At 43.2% G+C, this 24,494-nt stretch overlaps 1 protein-coding gene across 2 annotated transcripts in view; it reads left to right on the top strand.

Moving 5' to 3' along the window:
* LOC122564386 (doublecortin domain-containing protein 2-like) overlaps positions 1-24,494 on the top strand; it is a 218,204-nt gene that overhangs the window by 180,278 nt on the left and 13,432 nt on the right. For both annotated transcript variants that reach the window (XM_043719167.1, XM_043719166.1), the window contains exon 9: positions 21,609-22,424. In XM_043719167.1, coding sequence (XP_043575102.1) covers positions 21,609-22,424 — 816 coding nt within the window. The remainder of the gene's footprint in view (positions 1-21,608; positions 22,425-24,494) is intronic.

Genomic DNA, 24,494 nt, shown 5'->3' with positions numbered 1-24,494 from the left:
GGCCTATCACCCTCACCTTAACCTCCTTCCACCTATCGTATTCCCAACGCTCCTCCCCCAAGTCCCTCCTCCCTACCTTTTATCTTAGCCTGCTTGGCACACCCTCCTCATTCCTGAAGAAGGGCTTATGCCCGAAACGTCGATTCTGCTGATCCTTTGATGCTGCCTGACCTGCTGCGCTTTTCCAGCAACACATTTTTAAGCTCTGATCTCCAGCATCTGCAGTCCTCACTTTCTCCTGCAATGTGGTAGGGACAATTTCCCTTTGTCTGCTGTGTCTGGGTCAAATATCTCAAGCTGTGCAGGGCATCTCCAGACTGCCAACACTTAACCAGGAGCACAGCAGTCTTTTAAATATGGTGCTGATCTCAGAGATCCTGAGATATTGTGGTAGTGGCATGGACTTCCTTCTCTGGTGAGTGGGAGAATCGGGCTAGCATCAGAGAAATGGTGTGTCGCAAGAGTATGGTACTGAGTTAATGAGATGAGTTTGGAAAAGCAGCATGAGGAAACTTACCGTGACTTGTAGAGAGAAACTTTCCATAAAACTTGACTTCCAGTAAGTTTGAACCCTGGGATTCAATTTGAGTCAGTGCTAGTTGAGGGAGGTGGGTTCTCTGTGATGGTACATGTGTTTCTGACAGGAGGTAGAGACAATGTATTTATTCCTTTATTGGATGATTTTGTTTATTCCAAGATTGGATGTTATTAGGAATCTTAACACCACAAGGACAGTGATGCTTGAAAGAGAAAGTGCATTGTAAAAGTGGGTGAATGCTGACCTTGTGCCTACAGATAATGTCATGAAATGGCATATAAGTGAGTAAGAGCAGAAGCCAAGGATAGATCACTGGGCAACTTGAGGTCACTGGGAATGAGAAGAGGTGCTAATTGTTGTAGGTGCTTTGGCAATGTTAAGGCAGCTAAGAGTGGATTCAAGTGAAGTCAGTTCAAAAATTAATAGCGACATCTTGAATACGTCCAGAGGAAGAGTGCTGGATGTCTTAAAATGCATAAAAGTGGATAAATCCCCGAGACTTGATCAGGTGTATTCTAGAACTCTGTGAGAAACTAAGGAAGTGATTTCTGGGCCCCTTGCAGAGATATTTGTATCATCAATAGCCACAGGTGAGGTGCTGTAAGACTGGAGGTTGGCTAACGTGGTGCCACTATTTAAGAAATGTAAGGAAAAGCCAGGGAACTATAGACCAGTAAGCCTGACGTCAGTGGTGGGCAAGTTGTTGGAGGGAATCCTGAGGGACAGGATGTACATGTATTTGGAAAGGCAAGGACTGATTCGGGATAGTCAACATGGCTTTGTGCGTGGGAAATTGTGGCTCCGGAACTTGATTGAGTTTTCTGAAGAAGTAACAAAGAGGATTGATGAGGGCAGAGTGGTGGATGTGATCTATATAGACTTCAGTAAGGCATATGACAAGGTTTTTCATGGTAGATTGGTTCGCAAGTTTAGGTCACATGGAATAGAAGGAGAACTAGCTAATGGATACAGAACTGGCTCCAAGATAGAAGACAGAGGGTGGTGGTGGAGGGTTGCTTTTCAGACTGGAGGCCTGTGACCAGTGGTGTGCCACAAGGATTGGTTCTGGGTCCACTGTTTTTTGTCATTTATATAATTGATTTGGATGTGAACATATGAGGTATGATTAGTAAGTTTGCAAATGACATCAAAATTGGAGGCGTAGTGGACAGCGAAGAAGGTTACCTCAGAGTACAACGGGATCTTGATCAGATGGAGTTTAATTTGGATAATTGGGAGGTGCTGAATTTGGAAAGGCAAATCAGGGCAGGACTTAATGGTAAGGTCCTGGGGAATGTTTCTAAACAAAGAGACCTTGGAGTGCAGGCTCATGGTTTCTTGAAAGTGGAGTCACAGGTGGATAGGATAGTGAAGAAAGCATTTGGTATGCTTTCCTTTATTGGTCAGAGTATTGAGTATAGGAGTAGGGAGGTCATATTATAGCTGTATTGGTATTGGACATTGGTTATGCCACTATTGGAATACTGTGTGTGCAGTTCTGGTCTCCCTGCTACAGGAAAGCTGTTGTGAAACTTGAAAGGGTTCAGAAAAGATTTACAAGGATGTTGCCAGGATTGGAAAGCTTGAGCTATAGGGGGAGGTTGAATAGACTGGGACTTTTATCCCTGGAGCTTTAGAGGCTGAGGGGTGACCTTATAGAAGTTTATAAAATTATGAGGGGCATGGATAGTTCTTTTCCTGGGGAGGGGAAGTCCAAAACCAAACCGCATAGGTTTAAGGTGAGAGGGGCAAGATTTAAAAGGTATCTCAGGGACAACATTTTCAAACCGAGGGTGCATGTATGCAATGACCTGCCAGAGGAAGTGGTGGAGGCAGGTACTATTACGGTATTTAAAAGGCATCTGGGTGGGTATATGAATAGGAAGGGTTTAGAGGGATATGGGCCAAATGCTGGCAAATGGGACTTGGTTAGGTTAGGATATCTGGAAGGCATGGATGAGTTGGACTGAAGGGTCTGTTTCCGTGCCGTACATCTCTATGACTCTATGACTGTAACAAAACTGGGCAGTTCCACTGGCGAAAAATGTAGCAAAGGATCACATTGAAATCTGCATGGGGTTAAGGAAGGCAAGGTGGAGACTGCACCCTGATCACAGCCACACAATGTTTGACACTTTAGTTAGGACCACTTTGGTGCAGTGAAACAGATAGAAATAACTTTAGTGCAATTCAAACAGGAAGTTTCACTGTCTGGATGAAAGCCAGAACATTAACATTGAGAGTCCCCAGAGGAATCACGGCTCGACAAGAGGTCAGTACTGTCAGGTTGAGGAGGAAATAAATGAAAGTTTAAAATGTTAACCTGCTAAGAATTGGCAATGACATTTTAATTTTGTACTCCATAACCTCGCTGTTGGTGGAAGGTTTACATGAGGAGATGTTTTCTTTCTGTATTGACTTCTACTCTTGATGTACAGTGAAACTGTCCTTCACTATGATGATTCATTTCTGATTAACTCAAGCTCAGGAGAATTCTCCCTCTGGCAATTCATGATGGATATGATCTCCTTCACTCTCCACACCACACTTTCAAGAAGGGGCCACTTACCTGGGAAACAGATGGGTCCAGGGCATCTGGTCACTCTGTCAAACATCTGTCTGGTGAATAGGCAAGCTAATGTTGAGCACTCACATAGGCATTGTGTTTCCTGTAATCTAGGCTCCAAGGTCAGAGAGTCCATTTGGAACGCCAAATTCATAGAGATTCAAATCTTGCAAACGCATGGTGTGGAGTTTGTACAGTGATATTCATAAAATAAAGCAAAGGGAGAACTAACAAGATATTTCATCCAGCTGAAGTGTAAAAGAAGATTCAAAAATGTTGCTTCTTTACCTCATAATTAGATTCACTTGATTTTCAGAAATCCCCCAATATATGCACCTCATCCATTTACTTCATTTAAAGTCAGAAGGATGTTATTCCAGTTAGGCATTTTGTTTAATATGGCTGATTTATTTGCTTTCCAGCAAGATGAACTATGTGGTCAATGAATGAAAAGAGAAATATAGGGGAGAGTTTATTGCCGCCTCTCACGGTGTATTTGGAGGATGGGGGCGGAGGTACATTTATTCCGGTTGAGAGGAGTATGGAATGGTGTATGAACACCCTGCCTTTTCCTGGGTTCACCAAAGTTAGGTCCAGGGATGAAATGGTTGAACTTTCCTGTCCAGTATCAACCTGAGGCCTTTGACTGACCAACTAATGACCACTTAAGAAATTCATTCTATAGCCACTTGTATAAACCTAGTTGCTGGTTGTCCTGTCGTCATGCAGTATGACTGACAAATAAAACTACAAGCTGCTAGTGGTCTCTGCGTTTTTCCTAATTTAACGCTACTCCGCTTCTGATCATGGGGCCTGGCATTTGGAACTGAGGGGCAGCTGATAAGCAGCAGGGCAAGTTTCTCAGTAGGCAGCAGCAAGTTGCTAATTAAAAGAGATTTTTGCCTTGTTGACGGCCCAAATAAGCCCATTAATATTCAGCCTTCCATCTTTGCAAATGCATCAACCAACTGGATATCAAGTAAATTGGACAAGGAAACAAAAGGCAGATTCGGCTTGCTGCTTGCTCCTAAGGACCTCCATGCTGCATTGTGAGGCATGAACCATGGGCAGGAGCTGCCACACCTGTTGTCCGCATGCATTGGCAATTGCTATTTGCCAACTCTGCATGATCATCGTTGCACCTCAGCTTTGCCAAGGCAGGGCATTATAGAAGCACAGATGTGCATTACAGGGCACACCAGCAGCTAGCGTTGAGATATTGCTGCAAGGACACTTAGTGTGCACAGACAGGCACCCAGGTCACATCTCAGGGCTGCCTGCCTGCTTTCTTGGTTATTCACTCATATCATGCTTAATCACTTGCTTGCACCAGCCATGCCTTGTTGTGCCACGCCAATTCACAGAGGCAGACAACCAAGTAGCTTACCTTACTGGTCAGCAGTCCTCAATCAAAGGAGCGTATACCTTGCAGTATGGCAGTGAGCAATCGCACACCTGCATCATATGCCAGCAGCTTACACCAAAGCACACACCATGTGCAGCAAGCAAGCAGTCTTAGGAGAATGTTTCTTCCCAAAATCCATGGATGTACCCCTCAGTCAAGGGCAACCTCCCATACGGGACTGTGGATCTTGGCCATGGTCAGACAGCTGGTCAGAGTGATTTCGGTACGGGGTTCGTGCCTCTGTGATCTGGTAAGTCAGTCATGGTAAACCCTGTGGCTCCATAATCTGGGGAAATAGGGCTGTCAAAGTTAGGGAATGATACAGTACAGCCATCAGTCAGGGGTCTGGGGACCCTCGTCCAGACTGTCCACTTTGGGGGTTGGTTCAGTCTGTGTGGTCCATCTGCAGAAACCAAGGGGAAGGGTGGGGGATGGGCAAGAGTGGCCAGTCCTGTGAGAAGGAAACTCAGCAAGTTACTTTTCAGAAGTGAATGGTGCAGGCTGGGAGATTTGGGAGATGTCACTTGTAAAGGAGTGGGCAACAATATCTGCATGGATAGGCCACTGATACAGCATGGATGAGAACTGGGGGTCATGTGTGAGGGGCAGTAATTCATCCACAGTTGAAGGATGGGGAAATAGTAAATGACCACTCCTAGCATGGTCAACTCATATGCTGAGACTGGGGGTGGGGAATGGATACAGTTGAGAGGATGTTAGGCAGCTGTAGACTCATGTCGAAAGGTTGGAACAGTATGGATGTATGAAGCCTGTGGGATTCATGGGGAGGACTACTAGGAAGGAGATGTGGATATTTGGGGACACACTGGCTTATTCTGGGGATTCTGCAAGTTACTGGCCAAGGAATGCTCTCTGTCATCTTCCATTGCACTGAAACTTTGAAGCAATGGGGAAGCAAGTGACTGTGGCCACACTCGGGAATGGTTGGGGTAAGTTACTCAACCTGTGAGGAACCAATGCTTTCAAAGAGAAAGAAAATTGCATACAGTCCAATGTACTGTACAGGTCACAGACCTGTGAGATTCCCATCCTCTGGCCAGACTGGTGTATTTCACCTCTCCGCTGCTGACCTCACTGATCAGTTCATTCACAACTATACTTTAGGACACAGAGGCCGCAAAAGAATAGGGATGTTCTACAATGAGGGCCAAAGGCATAAATAAATCCATTGTCCAATATGTACTTCTTTCCTCTTGCTTCCAGGTGATGCAGCAGACTCTTAGCACAGATCTCCATTCATAGAACATTGTCTGTGGCCGTAAAGTTGAGCTCCATGCTGTATCAATGACATTTGGGGGATACACATAGAGACAAACAAGATGTAAATTCAAATCAATGATATAAAAACATTGGACAGTCTCACAGTCCATTCACTAAAGTACCCTCAATAAGTTTTGTTCTACCTCTCCCTCCCATTATGGCTGAGTGCACTCCTACATTAAGCAGCTAGGGTGGCAGAAGTCTGCTTGGCTGGACACTTTTGGCACTGACAGTTTCATCAGGCAACTCTGGGAACACATGTGGAGGAGCCAGGAATGCCAATGGTCTTCCCAGAAGCAAGTTGAACTTCCTTAGCTTGAACTTCCAAGAATTGGAAACGGTGGGTGGGAGAGTTACGGGTCAGGAGCTGAGGTGGGTGGGCAGGGTGGAGTTGACAGTGCTCAGCCACCTCTGAAGAGTTGTTGGCAAAAACATGGCCAATGGATTTGGGGAAAATGTGATATTGTGCACTTTGGCAGGAAAAATAGAGAAGCTAAATATTATTAAAATGGAGAAAGACTGCAGAAAGCAATGGAACAGAAGGGGTCCTCATCCGTGAATCACAAAATTTTAGCAGTTAATGGGGAACAATAGAATCATAGAATTTTGCACAACTACAGAAGGGGGCCATTTGTCCCATCATGTCTATACCAGCTCCTGAAAGACCCACCCAGCTAGTCCCATTCTCCAGCTCTATCTCCGTAGCCCTCTAACTTCAATCACTTCCATATTATATATATATTCCAGCTCTCCTTTGAAACTTCATTTGGAATCCACATCCACCACTTTCCCAAACTGCACTCCAAATCCTAACAACTCTCTGAGTACAAATGTTTCCCTCATCTCATTTGTCGCTCGCTTGCGATCTTGAAATTGTGATCCCTATGTTGGCCTTTAAATTAAAGAGAATGGGGTATAAAATTGAGAATATTTTGTGAAAACAATACAAGGCTCTAGTCAGACTACAGCTGGAATATTGTGAACACTTTTGAGCCCCTAATCTAAGAAAAGAGAAACTGGAATTGCGGATAGCTCAGAGAGGGCTCACTCGGTTGATGTAAAGCATGGAGGAACTGCCTCATGAGGAGAGGTTGAATAGGTTGGGCATATACTCAGTGCAATTTAGAAGAATGAGAGGTAATCTTATAGAAACATACAAGATTCTTAGGGGAGTTGACAGGGCAGATGCAGAGAGGTTGTTTCCTCTTGTGGGAGAGTCTAGAACCAGGTGCATTATCTCAGAATAGGGGGTCACCCATTTAAAACAGAGATGAGGATAAATTTCTTCACTTAGAGGGCAGTGAATCCGTGAAATTCTTTACCTCAGAGGGCTGTCAAGACTGGGTCATTTAAATACATTCAAGGCTGAGGTTGACAGGTTTTCATCAGGAAGGGAATCCTATTGAGTGGCAGAGCAGGCTTGAGGGGCTGAAAGGCCTACTCCAGTTCCTATTTCTTATGATCTTTTGGAATATAGGGTTATGGGGAAAAGGCAGGAAAGTAAAGGTGAGGGTTATCAGATCAGCATTGACCTAATTGAGTGGCAAAGCTGACTCAATGGGCTGAATGGCCTATTTATGCTCTGACATCTTCTTGCCTTAGGGAGTGGAGACGTTTGGGAGAGTTGTGTATCATTCATCCTTTGGCTGAATGTCACTAGCACTGCCCTGTCTCCTTGTGAGAAAAGGACACAGAGAGTGTAAAGCTTCCCATCCCCTATCACCATGTATTTGGTAGATACAGCTAGAAAACACACTAGGCTTCAGGGTGGAATTCCTTTCAAAGGGCTTGCCATAACTTGGACTCAGAGCTGGCTGAATCCAATGTTTTTATCACAACGCAACTATTTTCTGTATATCACTTTTCCATGGTTTAGCAGTACAAAAGCCAGTGAAGTCTCTGCCATATTTGATCATTTTGTACCACTAATAAAGCTTCCTGTACATTGACATTTGAAGCCCTGTTCTTTTGAATTCATCACAAACCTCATGTCAAGAAACATTTGGATGCTTATATGTGAACGAGCTGACTTGAAGAAATATTTCTGTTTTTGTTTGAAGGAGTCAGGAATACTACAACTTTTAAGGGCTTTCATTTCAGGAAGGAAGTGTTGGCACAAAGCCTTAACACATATTAATGTCACTGTCTTAAATCATTTGTTATTTATTTTGCTGCACATTTTAAAATGACGACCATACCACCATAGAGGAGCTATGTAAATTAAATTACTGCAAGATTTCCAAAAAAAAATCATGATTGCAATCCCAACAAAGATGCAAGCAACCACAAAATACAGATATAATATTGGTTTGTACAATAAGGGTAAAGTGAATGCATTGGTTTGAAAGAACACTGACAGTGTAATCGAAGTATTCAATGATAAACTGACAGTGTAGACTATTATAGTTAAGCTATGAAGATGAATCAAACACCTTAGAGCAATAACACCTAATAGCTGATAGACAGAAGGTTGCAAAACATGATCTTGGAGGAAGCACTTATAGAACATAGAACAGCGCAGTGCAGGCCCTTCGGCCCTCAATGTTGCGCCGACCTGTGGAACCAATCTGAAGCTCATCTATCCTACACTATTACATTCTTGCCCATATGCCTAGCCAATGACCATTTAAATGCCTGTAAAGTTGGCTAGTCTACTACTGTTGCAGGCAGAATTGAAGACTGTAGATGCTGGAGATTGGAGTAGAGAACGTGGTGCTAGAAAAGCACAGCAGGTCAGGCAGCATCCGAGGAGCTGGAGAATCGATGTTTCAGGCAAAGCCCTTCATCAGGAATGAGGCTGTGAGCCTCGGGGGGTGGAGAGGTAAATGGGAGGGGGGAGGGTCTGGAGGAAGGTAGCTCAGAGTGCTGGAGGTGGGGTTAATGGTGATAGGTCAGAGGGGAGAGTGGAGCAGATAGATGGGAAGGAAGATGGACAGGTAGGACAGGTCATGAGGGCAGTGCCGTTGTAAGGTTGGATCTGGGATAAGGTGGGGGGAGGGGAAATGAGGAAACTGGTGAAATCCACATTGATGCTGTGGGGTTAGATGGTCCTGAGGCGGAAGATGATGCGTTCTTCCTCCAGACGCAGGTGGTTAGGGAGTGGCAATGGTGGAGGCCCAGGACCTGCATGTCCTTGACAGAGTGGGAGGGGGAGTTGAAGTGTTTGGCCATGGGGCAGTGGGGTTGGTTGGTGCAGTAGCAGGCAGTGCATTCCACGCCCCTACTATTCTCTGAGTAAAGAAACTACCTCTGACATCTTCCAATATCTATCACCCCTCAATTTAAAGCTATTTCCCCTCGTGCTAGCCATCGCCATCTGAGGAAAAAGGCTCTCACTGTCCAACCTATCTTATCCTCTGATTACCTTATATGCCTCAATTAAGTCACCTCTCAACCTTCTTGCCTCTCATGAGAACAACCTCAAGTCCCTCAGCCTTTCCTCGTAAGACCTTCCCTCCATACCAGGCAACATTCTCGTAAATACCCTCTGAACCCTCTCAGCCCAGCTCTGCAACTTATCTATGTCCCTCTGTAATCTACAACATCCTTCATCACTATCAACAACTCTACCAACCTTAGTGTCATCTGCAAATGTACTAAGCCATCCTTTTATGCCCTCATCCAGGTCTTTTATAAAAATGACAAACACCAGTGGACCCAAAACAGGTCCTAGTAACTCAACTCCAGGATGAATATTTCCCTTAAACCACTACCTTCTGCCTTCTTCCAGCTAACCAATTTCTGATCCGAACACCTAAGTCACCCTCAATCCCGTACCTTCGTATTTTGTGCAATAGCCTACTGTGGGGAACCTTATCAAATGCCTTACTGAAATCCATATAGACCACCTCAACAGCTTTACCCTCATCCACCTGTTTGGTCACCTTCTCAAAGAACTCAATAGGGTTTGTGAGGCACGACCTATCTTTCACAAAACTAATGCTAATCAACTTATTCCTTTCTGGATGATTATAAATCCTATCTCTTATAATACTTTACAACACTTTGCCCACAACCAAAGTAAGGCTCACAGGTCTTTAATTTCCAGGGTTGTCTCTACTCCCCTTCTTGAACAAGGGAACAACATTTGCTATGCTCCAGTCATCTGGCACTACTCCTGCAGACAATGACGACATAAAGATCAAAGCCAAAGTCTTGGCAATCTTCTCCCTGGCTTCCCAGAGAATCTGAGGATAATTCCCATCCAGCTCAGTGGACTTATCTGTTTTTACACTTTCCAGAATTGCTAATACCTCCTTCTTATGCATCTCAATCTCATCTAGTTTAGTAGCCTGTGCCTCAGTATACCCCCCCGACCACATTGTCTTTTTCTAGTGTGAATACTGACGAAAAGTATTCATTTAGCACTTTCCCTATCTCCTCTGACTCTATGCATAACTTCCCACTACTATGCTTGATTGGCCCTAATCTTACTCTAGTCATTCTTTTATTCCCGGTATATCTATGGAAAGCCTGATCTTATTTGCCAATGACTTCTTATGTCCCCCCCTGGCTCTTCTACTTAAGAAAAGTGCATATAATTAAACAGTTTGTTGTACATGCTCTGGATTAATTTGCTCCTTGTCCGAAGACTCTATTTGATCTCCAGATAAGGAACAAGGAATGTGAGATAAATTGGATTCTTTGAAACAGAAGGCATAGCAGGATAAAAAGTCTTAACTTCGTGGATAATTAACTTTTTTTGATAATTGTGTTCTGTTCTACATATTCTGTTGTAAGAATATTTGCCTGTTTTCCATGTAATTCTACATTGCAAATAATCTTTTTTATATTTTCTCATATATATTTTTAATATTAATAAAACTTTAAAAAACTTGGACATCAGTGGCACAGCTTAATTTTGAAAGTATAGAGGATCCCTAATTAGTGTAAAATCTATATGTGTAACAGAATTTTCATTATTTTTACAGCATCCATACATCCAAGTCTTCTGTCTTACTCTTTCTAAGCCACATAGTCAATGAAAGAAAGGAAAGGCTGTTTTTATACTGTGAGGTAAAGCTTGTGAGTTTTAGTCATTTCATTTATGTTAGAGTTTGGACTTTGAACTAGTCGCATGTGGGTTTGACCTGTGCATTTGAGGGGGATTAATAATAAATGTGAGAGCATTTCTAGAGCTATGAATTGTTTTAATCCAACATGTGAGAGAGAGTACCTTGAGTGATTAGGAGAAAGTGGGGACTGCAGATGTTGGAGATCAGAGCTGAAAAATGTGTTGCTGGAAAAGTGCAGCAGGTCAGGCAGGATCCAAGGAGCAGGAGAATTGGCATTTCGGGCATAAGCCCTTCTTCAGGAATGAGGAAGGTGTGCCAAGCAGGCTAAGATAAAAGGTAGGGAGGAGGGACTTGGGGGAGGGGCGTTGGGATTGCAATAGGTGGAAGGAGGTGGGCGCGGAGAGGTCAGGAAGAAGATTGCAGGTCAAGAAGGCGGTGCTGAGTCTGAGGATTGGGGGGAAGGAAATGAGGAAGCTGGAGAAATCTGCATTCATCCCTTGTGGTTGGAGGGTTCATAGGCGGAAGATGAGTTGCTCTTCCTCCAGGCATCATGTTGCCATGGTCTGGTGATGGAGGAGGCCAAGGACCTGCATGTTCTTGGCGGAGTGAGAGGGGGAGTTAAAGTGTTCAGCTACGGGGTGGTTGGGTTGGTTGGTGCGAGTGTCCCAGAGGTGTTCTCTGAACCGTTCCGCAAGTAGGCGGCCTGTCTCCCCAATGTATAGGAGGCCACATCGGGTGCAGCGGATGCAATAGATGATGTGTGTGGAGGTGCAAGTGAATTTGTGATGGATATGGAAGGATCCCTTGGGGCCTTGGAGGGAAGTGAGGGGGGAGTTGTGGGTGCAAGTTTTGCATTTCTTGCGGTTGCAAGGGAAGGGTGGAGAGCATCGTCAACCACATCTGGGGGGAAATTGCGGTCCCTTGGTGGTGGGGTCTGTTTGGAGGTGGCGGAAATGACGAAGGATGATATGATGTATCTGGAGGTTGGTGGGGTGGTAGGTGAGGACCAGTGGGGTTCTGTCCTGGTGGCGATTGGATGCGCGGGGTTCAAGGGCGGAGGAGTGGAAAGTGGAGGAGATGCAGTGGAGAGCAACCCAGATAGCCTCCTTCTTCAAAGACCGCAATTTCCCCTCAGACGTGAGTGAAGTGCCAAGGAATGGTGTGAGTCTTCTTCTATTTTTGATATTTGTGAAATTTATTGATAATGAATCATAGAATATTACAGTACAGAGGGGGCCATTCGATCCACTGGTCTGTACTGACCCCTGAAAGAGCTAACCAGCTAGCCCTGTACTTCAGCCCTTTCTCTGTAGTCCTCGAAATCATCACTTTCAAATATAAATCTCACTTGGAATCCACCTCTGTCAATCTCCCAAATAGTGCATTCCAAATCCTATTGCTCTTTGAGTGATCAAGTTTCCCCTCATTTCGCTCCTAGCTCTCTGCTGGACAATCTTGAAATTATGATCCTTCGTTACTGACATACCAACTAGTGGAAACAGAATTTCCTTCTTTACCCTGTCAAAGTTGTCCATAACTTTGAACACCTCAATAAGGTTACCTCGTAATCTTTTCTTCAGGAATCAGCCCGAAACGTCGATTCTCCTGTTCCCTGGATGCTGCCTGACCTGCTGCGCTGTTCCAGCAACACATTTTCAGCTCTGATCTCCAGCATCTGCAGACCTCACTTTCTCCTACCTCATAATCTTCTCTGCTCCATGGAGAATAAGCTTAATTTCTCTAATCTTACCCTGTATCTAAAATCTCTCATTCCTGGTATTGCTGTAATGGATCTCCTTTGTGCTCTCCCCAGGGTTTCACCAAACTTTCTAAGCTAAAAGGAATCTCAAAGTTAAAGAGGGTCAACAGGATCAATCATTTGTGAAGGAAATTGGCAAAACAAGAATACCGCTGAACAAATTATCACCAAATCAGTGAACTATTAACTTGTGATTATTCTGTTGTAGCTTTACATTGCTCCGATCAAACAATATATTTGGTATCATTCAGTTCTGATCACTGACGCAGACAGGAAACGGAACTAGATCAGTTTAGGATGTTTGGTTGGTATGGATGAGTTGGATCAAAGTGTCTGTTTCAGCACTGTACATCTCTATGATTCTATGGTGCTGCGAAAGATAATGAAGCTCATCATAGAGATGTCAGGGCAACTTCGAAAGGTTTGCAGTCTTTGTCTTTAAAAGACTGTGATTGATGATATTATATTAAACAGAGAGGATTAATTCTTATTGGATGAAACAATGGTGGCAGGGCAATGGCAAGTAGGCATAAGCTGGTTAAAACAAGCTGAGGCTTGATGCAAGGAGAGACAAAGTAGAGATTATGATTAATATCCAAATGATCTTCTGTTCAGGATAGTGGAAGCAAATGCTTACGAATTATTTGAATGCACAGTTGGGCATAATGACAACAGTTTGTGTTTTCCAGTAGCAAATGAAATAGTTAGGAGTGAGTGACTTATTCATCTATACTTTATTTCCATTTGTGGAAGAAAGGGTAGAATGTTACAGGGGTCTGGATGATGATGTGGGCTATGGTGGAATTTGTGGCAGAAGTGAATGAGAAGTCAGCTGAGACCTATCATGGCATCGGAGCACCTTGTGGCATGTTTTATGTTTTTCAATTTCAGTGAGCAAGTTTCTCACCAGACAGCAGCAAGGTACCGGTTAAGGGAGATTATTATTTGTTGAATGCCTTATTGATGGCTAAATTCACCTCATAACATTCAGCTTTCTCGAAGTTACCAGATAAGCTGGAATTTGAGAAAATTTGATGTGGAAAGCAGAGCGAGCGCTTGGCAGATGGAGCTTGCACCTGCTCTGAGCAACCTGTGTTGGACACAGGGAACCAACATCTCAGGTGACACACTTCCCACCTCCACATACATTGGTATCTGATATGTGTCAGCCTCTATGTGTTCTCATGGCATATCTCCAATCCACTTACAGGAAATTCTACACAACAGTGCTACATCTCAGAGATATGAGGTTCATGCAACTTCTGTCCTCCCTCACTATTTGGCACAGACACAAAGGAGGGAAATTGTCAGTAGGCCTCACTCAAGTCAAGGAGGATGTCCTTCTCCAAGGATAATCCAACACTCTGCGTCATGAGCTATTGTTAACTATTGTTAAACTGACACGACCGACGATGAGTGAATAGTCTTCGCCTTCCACAGCACCATTGAAAATTGCACGTAATGGGTTGCCTTTGGCCCTACTGGCTTTTTTTTACATCATTGATATTATCTTCAGCATCATTGAGGTGCTACTGTTCAATTTGTGAGTACTAATACTTGTTGAAAAACATCTTTTGACCAGTGTTTGGAACCTAAGCATGTTTCCTCTGCGTGCACTGCAAATGGGCAATGAAATCATCACAAGTGAAATGTTGCTGGAGTTTGCCAATGCCTGCTTCATGTGTTTGCCCCTTCAATGACCGAGCAGATGTGGAGCTTGTGCTTTCACCCATCAAACTGACACTGCTTCTGTCCACCTTGGGCTTGTCCCAGCTGTTTTCCATCTGCATTTCACATCTTGAGAACAGCAAGTGATAACAAGGATTGCATCTCATGGAGGAGACTCTTAGCACCAGGTTCCATCTGGTCACCAAGTAACCCCACCCAGAACTGCCATGTACCCTTTACCTTGCACGGCCTCAACAATCCACTTCCACTTATCCTCCACCATGTGGAGACCTGACACATTGAACTTTGCCTTCAACTGCCCCAAATACTGGCATTAAATTAGATTAGATTCCCTACAGTATGGAAACAGGCTATTTGGCCCAACAAGTCCACACTGACCCTCCAAAGAGTAACTCACCTAGACCCATTCCCCTACCCTATATTTACCCCTGACTAATGCACCTTACACTATGGGCAATTTAGCACTGCCAATTCACCTAACCTGCACATCTTTTGGATTGTGGGAGGAAACTGGAGCACCCGGAGGAAACCCACACCGACACAGGGAGTGTGTGCAAACTACACACAGACAGTCGTCCGAGACGGGAATCGAACCCAGGTCCCTGGCACTGTGAGGCAGCAGAGCTAACCACTGAGCCACGGTGCTGCCTGATATCTTAACGATGCCCTCTTTGTTCCTCTATGCTCTCTGTGTGCAGATCACGATGATGATCACTGCCAGTGACCCCTCCGGTAGCGTACCATGCCCTCTCAAGCTTTTCCAAATAACCGTGCCCACATTTACCTTCAGTTTGCCCAATGAACACTCATCTTCCCAACTCTACGAATATTTTGGCTTCTCCACCCTGACCAACCCAACCTCCCCAGCCCTTTCAGCAGCCATCCCTTCACTGCCCCTAGAGGATCCCCTTGCCCCTTCCTTAATGATCAGCACTCAGACATCCATCTTTGCATGCACCCCAGATCTCTGTCTGACTTTAACAGGCAGACCATAGACATAACTGACCAAACCCCTTACAACTGTCTTTGCACCTGCACTTGCACTTGGACTGGCGATAAGTGATCATCCTGACTGCTGGTGTTGGCCCTACAGGACTGACTGTAGTGAATTCCTCTGACTGCAATTGAACCAATCTCCTGATCGTGAATGTCCCAAGTGGATGATTAACTACAGTAAAGTCCCTGGATTGTGTGTGGACTGACCAACAGAGGCTTGACTGAACTGAGGACTAGCCACACTACTTTTCAACATGGCGATTTGGTTGAATAAATGTGCAGTGTGCTTGCCACGCAGGCAGCTGGCACATGCTATAGTTGTTTGATTGATGTGTTTGTGTGATGTATAGCAAGATGTCCCAACCGCCAACACACAGGACAGACAGATCCGTACTGGCAAGCAGCCTGTGTATGTGTCTGCACAAAAGAGCACGTCAATATGACTTTGGCTTTGGCTGAAGCACTAGTGTGCTAACAGGCATTGTCAGGAATGTATGAATGCTGTGATTATGTACTTAGGCACTCAGTGAGCAAGCTCTAAGAGAGCAAGCAAGCAGCCCCAAAATGGTCCAATCCATGAGCTAGATGTCTGTCCCTGTGTGTAAATTTTCCAATGCTAGTTGCCTTTGTATGCTGCGAAATCAATCTATACTTCTGAGATGGCCTCCAAGTAAATTGGAGAGACACCAAAATGGACATAGACATGTGCAAGTTCTGAATGCCACTGTCCATGGACGAGGGGTAGTTGCAGTAGGTGCTGCTTGGATTATGCCCTGAGATGTTGTTTGTTGCTGTGCAACATTGAGGCTCCTTGCTACCAGGGGTTAGTTGAAATTGCCAGGTACTAACTCTGACTTCCATGTCAAAAATTCTCAACAGCTGACTTGTTTGGCAGGTTTCGTGAGTTAGAAAGCTGAATATTAATAAGGTGAGTTGTGGCACCAATAAAGCACTTAAGAAAAAAGTGCACCTTAATGAGCAACTCATCGCTGCATAATGAGAAATTCACCTCACCACTTGGCAAATGCATAAAAGATGCAGTGAATTCCTCCAGACATTGAGACAGGTCTCACTGGACATCTCGCTCGAATCTGCCATAAATTTCACCATAGCCAATGTCAGTCAGACCTCTGTAAGATTCCACTCTCTACTTGGTTTTATTTATAGCCAGTGGAATGGAAATTGATTCATATTAGTTGCCATGATGTTTCTCAATCTTGCTGTCTTTTTAAAAACTAAGCTGCTATTCAGATGTGCAGTCTTAATTTGGTAAAGAAGTAAAATCAATAGATTTATGCTACATTCTGTTTCTTTGTGGTTTGATTTCAGTTGACTATGAAGTGCTAATTAGTTTACTATTGTGCAGTGGTGGCAAGTTTATGCTTTGAATATTCTCTTGATGAAATGTTCAAAGGGAAAGTAATTGAGTAATTTAAGTAATCAATGTAATGCTGCATGCATTAAATCTGAAAAATATTACTCAGATGAAAATGTTTCAGATTGCGTAAACTTAGAGATATTACACCACACTCTTCTCTCCAATCCAAAATTGAAAGGCTGCTGTGTAACAAATGGAAAATTGCAGCACTAAGAGTGCAAAATTTAAGAAAGAAAGTGGTATGATTGGTGTGACAGTGCAAATTATTCAGATTGTGTTCTGTACAGCTACGGTGTTGTAAAAGTGATAATTTCGATACTTGTATGAAAGCGGACTGAACTAGTAATCTCGTGTAATGTCAGTACTGGCGTTCAAATAGTGCTGTGGATTCCCTTCCCAGTGACTATTCTATTATCATTGATCTTTTTCTTGCAGACGCCTCCACTTTCCCAGTCAAACCAACGATTAAATTCCTCCAAGCAATTTAACTGGCAATGCTTCATGCAATGAATGTGAAACAATATATATTAAATTTTAATGACTTGAATGAGGGAACAAAATGTAACATCTCTCAAAGTTTGCAGATGATACCAAGTTGGGTGGGAGGGTGAACTGTGATGAGGATGCAGAGATCCTTCAGCAAGATCTGGACAGATTGGGTGAGAGGACAAATTAATGGCAGGTGCAGTATAATTTGGATAAATGTGAGGTTATTCACTTTGGAAGGCAAAAACAAGAAGGCAGATTAAGACCGGAATGGGTGTAAACTGGGAGATGGGAGTGTGCAGCAGGACCTGGGTGTCCTTGTGCACCAGTCACTGAAGGTAGGTATGCAGGTGCAGCAGGCGGAAAAGAGCAGGCGGCAAAGAAGGCAAATGGTATGTTGGCCTTCACTGTGAGAGGTTTCGAGTACAGGAACAAGGTTATGTAGTTGCAGTTATACAGAGCCTTGGTGAAGCCTCGCCTGGAATATTGTGGGCAGTTTTTGTTTCCTTTTCTAAGGAAGGATGCTCTTGCTCTCGAGGGAGTGCAGCGAAGGTTTACCAGGCTGATTCTGGGGATGGGGAACTGATGTATGAGGAGAGATTGACTAGGATAGGATTGTTTTCACTGGAGTTCAAACGAGTGAGGAGGGATCTAACAGAGGCTTTTAAAATTCAGACTGAACCGGTGAGAGGGAAAAGATATAAAAGAGACCTAAGGGGCAACTTTTTCACGCAGAGGGTGGTACGTGTATGGAATGAGCTGCCAGAGGATGTGGTGGAGGCTGGTACAATTGCAACATTTAAGAGGCATTTGGATGGGTATATGAATAGGAAGGGTTTGGAGGGATGTGGGCTGGGTGTTGGCAGGTGGGACTAGATTGGGTTGGGATATCTGGTCTGCGTGGACAGGTTGGACTGAAGGGACTGTTTCCATGCTGTATATCTCTATGATTGTATGACTAGACAGGGTAGATGCAGGAAGGATGATCCCAATGGTAAGTGTATCCAGAACCAGGGGTCACAGTCTGAGAATTCAAGATGGACCATTTAGGACTGAGATGAGGAGACATTTTTTCACCCAAAGAGTGATGAGCCCGTGGAATTCATTACCACAGGAAGCAGGTGATGACAAAACATTGAATGTATCAAGAGGCAGCTAGGTATAGCACTTGGGGGAAAATGGGATCAAAGGTTATGGGGAGAAAGCAGGATTAGGCTGTTGAGTTGGATGATAAGCCATGATCGTGATGGATGGCGGAGCAAGCTCGAAAGACTGAATGGCCTCCTGCTCCTATCTTCTATTTTTCTATGTAACTCAATGCTGGTCAAATTTCAGTGCTGTCTTTTTGTAAACCTCAGCTGGTTAAATCATATATCATGGTAAGAGAAGGAAAAGAAGCCATTCAGTCTTTAGTTATTGTGTGAATACCTGTTATACTTTATGATTCTACGAAGTAGTGGTTTAGCCTAATTCATTTTAATGTAAAATCACTCTGTTGTCAGAACATAAAATAGGCTGATTATTTGTGAGAAAAGAATTGCATCTCTACATGTCCTTTATGAATATGTATAAAAATAACAAATAAATGACCATTAATGCTATGTGCAGCTTCTGTAACTGAGACAAAATTGTGATGTTCAATGCCTGATGACAATTTAATAGTGTTTTTATAAAGAAAAGAAAATCCCATAGTGTTTCACCTCCATGTAACAAAAATGATGTTGAGCCTAGAAAACAGATAAGACTGATCTTTAGCATCAGGGAGAAGAAGGAAAAATGTGGGGTTGAGTTTCACGTTTAAGTGAAATTGAGGAATTGTGGACAAGTTCCACAATCTGGAGAGACTATGCCTCAAATTTATGCTAAAATTATTTTACAGTCACAAATGTAAACTCTTAGCAAACCAACTCAACTGGGAAGTGAACCAGAATGTCTTTCTTTTTCTTTCTATGAACAATTATTCTTTGGTGTATTTAAGGATGTAACCCGCAGTTTTAGGAATACAGTTGAAAATAGATTTAACACCAGAAATAAGGATTAACATCCAACTGTGAGCAACCTGAATTAAAAATCACTGAAAATTACTTTGAAGAAATATGCAGAGTTGTTGAACAGTTTCACAGTTGTCCTATAGTTTAGCTTTTTATTAAATTACATATTTTTTGTGCAGTTGTTGAAAATTGCCTGCTTTCTGCCTCTGGGCCTAAGAAAACAAGTGTAACGTGAAGATCCTTCTTGAACCAGTGCAGAAGGAAGGAACTAACAATGCAGATTTATCTGGGGAGTGCATTCTGTTTTGTGGACAGGGACTGATTGTAGTTAATTTAAAATTGATTCAGAGAATACACAAACATTAGTAACTTTGGGGATGATGCAATTTCTGACTTTATGTGCTGCTTTGAACAATGCTATCTGGATTACAACAGAAGAACCTCTTAACCCATGACTTCAACACTCAGGGCTGAATCTTCCTTTTTTTTTGCTCAGTTTGATTTGTGTCGAGTTTTTTGGAGGAATGTCCGCCATGTGGCCTGATGAGTTTTCTTGTCATTAAAAATCTATCCCACTCCATGGTTTCCCTCACGTCTGATTCCTGCCCATATTCTGAGAAGTACATGCTGCTTAGCAGACATCCTGAATCCACAGGCATTCTATAGTAGTTGCACATGCACTATCTTTAAAAACCTGGACAAGCATGTCAGTCCAGGATTGCTATGTCTGGTTCCTGATGCTTTCCCGAGATGTGGTGGACAAAGTAAATTTGGAGCCTGCAGTGTGGGCAGGGACCTGGAATTTCTGCTGAGGGGCTGTGCAGAAGTGGGACTTCTTTTGCCACAGAACTGGATGCCAGGACACCAGACTGGCCCGAGGTTGGCACCCATGTCGAAGCAGTGTCGGCTGTCTGCAGGAAGAATATCAGTGACCTTCTCCAGTCTTCCAGCATTTGTGCTGCTATCTTCTCTCTGATCCCTCACACTCACTCTATCTCTGCTACTGCACCCAACCCTCACCAAGGCTCATGATCAACCGCTCTCACCAATACCTGCAACACCTTCACTTGCTGTCCCTCACCCCAACCTCAGATACCAATAACCCTGCATGTCCTCTGCGAAGTTCCCACTCGCTTGCCAGGGACACTGCCTCATCTGTACCAAGGGTAACAGCTGTCCTACCTTTGTTCATCTCCCATAATACCTGCATCTTCCTCATTACAGGAGGAAAACAACTCTCAACATGGCATACAGACATGGACGGATACAGTTCTGAGGAAGGGTGACCGGACACAAAATGTTGACTTTGATTTCCCTCCACAGGTGCTGTCAGATCTGCTGAGCTTTTCCAACAATTTCTGTTTTTGTTTGGATGGATAGTGGGCTGCCCAACTTACAGTTCCTCACCCTGTTCTGTGGAGAACATCTGACTGCCCTGAGTGGCTGACTGACCATGTCCCAGCCTCTAGATTGATGCCCAGGCTGCCTTGACTTACTGTGTCGGGACCATTTTACTGAAGAGTATCCCCCACTGACTTTACTGAGGCCTGCTGACAACCATGATAAGCTTTCTTCCTTTGTGTTTGTACTAAACGGAAAAAACAAGGCAGAAATAATATGAGCCTCATATTGTTTCTGAAGGGCAAATGTGAATAGGTAATGCAAAGCAGGGATGCTGTGAGCATCTAGGTAGGGTCGGTGAGTGAGTACTTCTGAGAGTAAAGATTATTTTGCTATAAAGTCTGTGTCTTATGGTCCTGCTCCACAGCCACCTGATGAAGGAAAAGCGCTCCAAAAGCTAGTGCTTCCAAATAAACCTGTTGGACTATAACCTGGTGTTGTGTGATTTTTAACTCTGCAAGGTCAGCAATTTCATCTACCCGCTGATCAATTTCACTTTCTTTACTCCTCATCTGATCTATATGAGGAAGGTGGTTCTGCTTGAAATATTTTTCTTCATTCTCCTATGTTTGATCTAAGGTAGTTAAGGCAGACAATAGCCCTGATGGAGCCTGTCACTGCAGGCTGAATACAGCAGGTAATTCCTCAGAGAGCCACCAGCACAGAGGGATATGGCCGTGAGGCTAAAATGAGGGTGCTGGGTTGACCCAGTGCACTTGCCCCAAGAAATAACATCCTAGATGCAGGTTGGGAAAATTGTAACTTAGCATCTTACTCTGTCAAACCCTCAAACAATTGTATATATTTCATTGAAATCATCCATCAATGTTCTAATGTCTACAGTGTACATACCATTGTGCTGAAGCCCTCCTCAGAAGGCATTACTCTCAGCCCATGAATCAGTCCTGAGGTTTTGAAAGCTGAGTTCATGTCTTTGGTTAACTTCCTTTTGCACCCCTGATTTCTAGTGTAACACTATCTGCAATTGTACTTTGATCTGATTAGAAAATTATTTTTTCTCTTGCATTGCTGCTCAGAAATGCTGGTGAAATATTTTGGCTTGTCATGTATATTTTCTCTGATTTCTCTCTTATTTTGCTCAGAGACCCGCAGAGACTGTTGATGAGGAGGAAGATCTACCAGAGCCTTGTAATGAACAAAGTAGTCATGAAGGACATGAAAATTCTCAAAATGTGGAGCAAGGAACTTGCAATGATTCATTTAATGAGGATGAAATCCTTAAGATTTCACAGAGTAAAAAAAGTGAAGTTGATCAGCAGATAGATGAAATTACTGACCTTGCAGAAGAAGAGGTGGAAGATCAAACAGAGGAGAATGAAGACAAAAAATTTAATGAGAATAATCTTCCTTATAAAGAAGAGGTAATGAGTGAAGAAGGTGAACTTGATCATCAAATAGAAGAAGAAATGACTGATCTTGCAGAAGAAGAGGTGGAAGATCAAACAGAGGTGAATGAGGAATATGAATCTTTTAATCAGAATGATCTTCCTCATGACGAACAAACAACAGGTGATGAAAGTAAAATTGATCATCAGGAAGAAGAAGAAATTGCTGACCTTGCAGAAGAAGAAGTAGAAGATATTGATCAAGTGGAAGAGAATGGAGAAGATAAATCTTTTTATCAGAGTGATTTTCCTTATAAAGAAAAGATAATGGGTGAAGAAAGTGAAATTGATCATCATGTAACAGAAGACATTTCTGACCCTGTGGAAGAAGAGGAGCAAGATGTTGATCAAATGGAAGAGGTGCAAGAAGATAAATATTTTCATCATAAGCAAGACGAATTTCAACAAAATGGCTTAGATCAGGAATTGGAAGACCATTTTGCAGATGGAGAAACCCCACTGGAAGAGGTTGACAAAGAGAATGAAGTGATGACCACAGAAGAACTTAGCAAGGTAATGAGTTTTTGATATTTCTGTTTTGTGCTATAACCCTCAGAGGTGAAACATCCCGGGGCACTATTCAAGAGAGAGGGAGAGATTTTTCTCAGTGATCTGGGCAACATTCAGCCCTCAAATAATACCAACATAGTAGATAAACTAGAAATGTAACACCTGCTGTTTGTGTTTCAGAACTATATGGAAGTTTAACTTATACAGCTGTGATAAAACTTCAACAATAATTCATTGGCTGTGAAATGCTTTAGGACATTACTTCAGGGGTTGCACAGTGGCTCAGTGGTTAGCACTGCTGCCTTACAGTGCCAGTTCAATTCCAGTCTCAGGCGACCATCTGTGAGGAGTTTGCACATTCTCCCCGTATCTGCATGGGTTTCCTCCGGGTGCTCCAGTTTCCTCCCACAGTCCAAAAATGTGCAGGTTAGGTGAATTGGCCATGCTAAATTGTCCATAGTGTTCAGGGATGTGTAGGTTAGGTGCATTAGTCAGGGGCAAGTATAGGATAATAGGGCAGGGGACTATATCTGAGTGGTTTACTCTTCAGAGGGTCAGTGTGGACTTGTTGGGCCAAAGGGCCTGTTTCCACACTGTTGGGATTCTATGACATTGACGATGGTTAAAGGTTCCATATAAATATAAATTACTTCTTTGCGCACTGAAATCTTGCCCATCTTGTGGAAAGTAATCATCTCTTTTGCTATGCTACATTACTGGAAATTTTCTTCAGTATGGGCATGGGCACTGTACAGTTTACAAAATAAAAATCAGTTGATTTCCACAACTTGATGAAGTCAACAAATTAGAATTATATGAATTTCCATCCTCCATATTTACATAACAGGGATTATTTTTTTTAAAAATTTGTATCCATCACTACCAAGGGCTGTACATATTCTGGAATCCCCAGTTGACCTTGAGAAGATGATGGTGAATTGCCACCTTGAACCATTGCATTCCATGTGATGTAAATATACCAATGGTCTTGTTGGGGAGGCAATTCCAGGATATTATCTACCAATGGTGAATTATATACTTCCACTCAGGTTGGAGAGTGACTAGAATAGGAACTTGTAGTCATAATTTTCCAATAGATCCTCTGTCCTTGTTTTTCCAGGTGACAGAGGTTTGGAAGGTGCTATCGAAGGAAGTTTGATAGGGTGTTCCACTGAATCTTGTGGTAAAGGAAGTGAATGTTTAAGTTGATGCATGACATGTTACTCAAATTGGCTGCTTTGGCCTGGCTGGTGTCAAGCCTCTTGAGTGTTGTTGGAGCTGTATTTTATCAAGGCTTGTACTTTATCAATGATGAATAGGCTTTGGGGAGTTCATGAGTTACTTGCCCCAGAATTCCCCGCTTCTGACCTCCTCTTGTAGTTTTGGTATTTCCTTGGCTGGTCCTGCACAATCTTTGGTCAATATTATTGCCCAGGATGTTGAAGGGCAAATGTGGGCAAAATGAATCAACAGCCCAGCTTACACTTTGCAATGTCTTTTTTTCTCAGAAAGGAAATGAGATAAGCTGCAAAATAGGCCATTAACTTACCATCCCCTGTTTTGTTTCCCTGTAATAAAAGTAAAAATTGCCTGACGCCTGAGACAGAATTGCTTTCTAGGTTGCATATTATGCCAGTATACGTTTATAAAAGACCAGGAAGCATGTTTATTACAGCATTTATACTGAAATTGGATAAATATTTGAACAGGAAACATATTGCAGGGTTTTAAGAGTGAGAGTGTGGGACAATGGGCTCCAGGGCCAGCTTGTCCACCGTGGAATTTATGATGAAAACTAATGATGATGGTCGAAAATTTGGGGATTACCAAAAATTTGGTAACTCACCACGTGGTACAAGTGAGCCTTCTTCCAATGTGTCAGCTATTCTCGCAATGTCGCCTGGATATGTTACTTAATCCCACCATTTTCAAATTGAATTCACAGAATTGTTACAGAGCACAAGGAGGCCATTCAGTCCATCATGTCTGCACTGGCTGTCCAGTAAGCAATAAGACGTAGTGCCGTTCACCTGCCCTTTTCCCTATACCTTGTACCTTGTTTCTATTTAAATA

This window comes from Chiloscyllium plagiosum, chromosome 29 (assembly GCF_004010195.1).
Source record: "Chiloscyllium plagiosum isolate BGI_BamShark_2017 chromosome 29, ASM401019v2, whole genome shotgun sequence".
Classification (NCBI taxonomy): domain Eukaryota; kingdom Metazoa; phylum Chordata; class Chondrichthyes; order Orectolobiformes; family Hemiscylliidae; genus Chiloscyllium; species Chiloscyllium plagiosum.
This window is presented reverse-complemented; position numbering and strand designations above follow the sequence as displayed.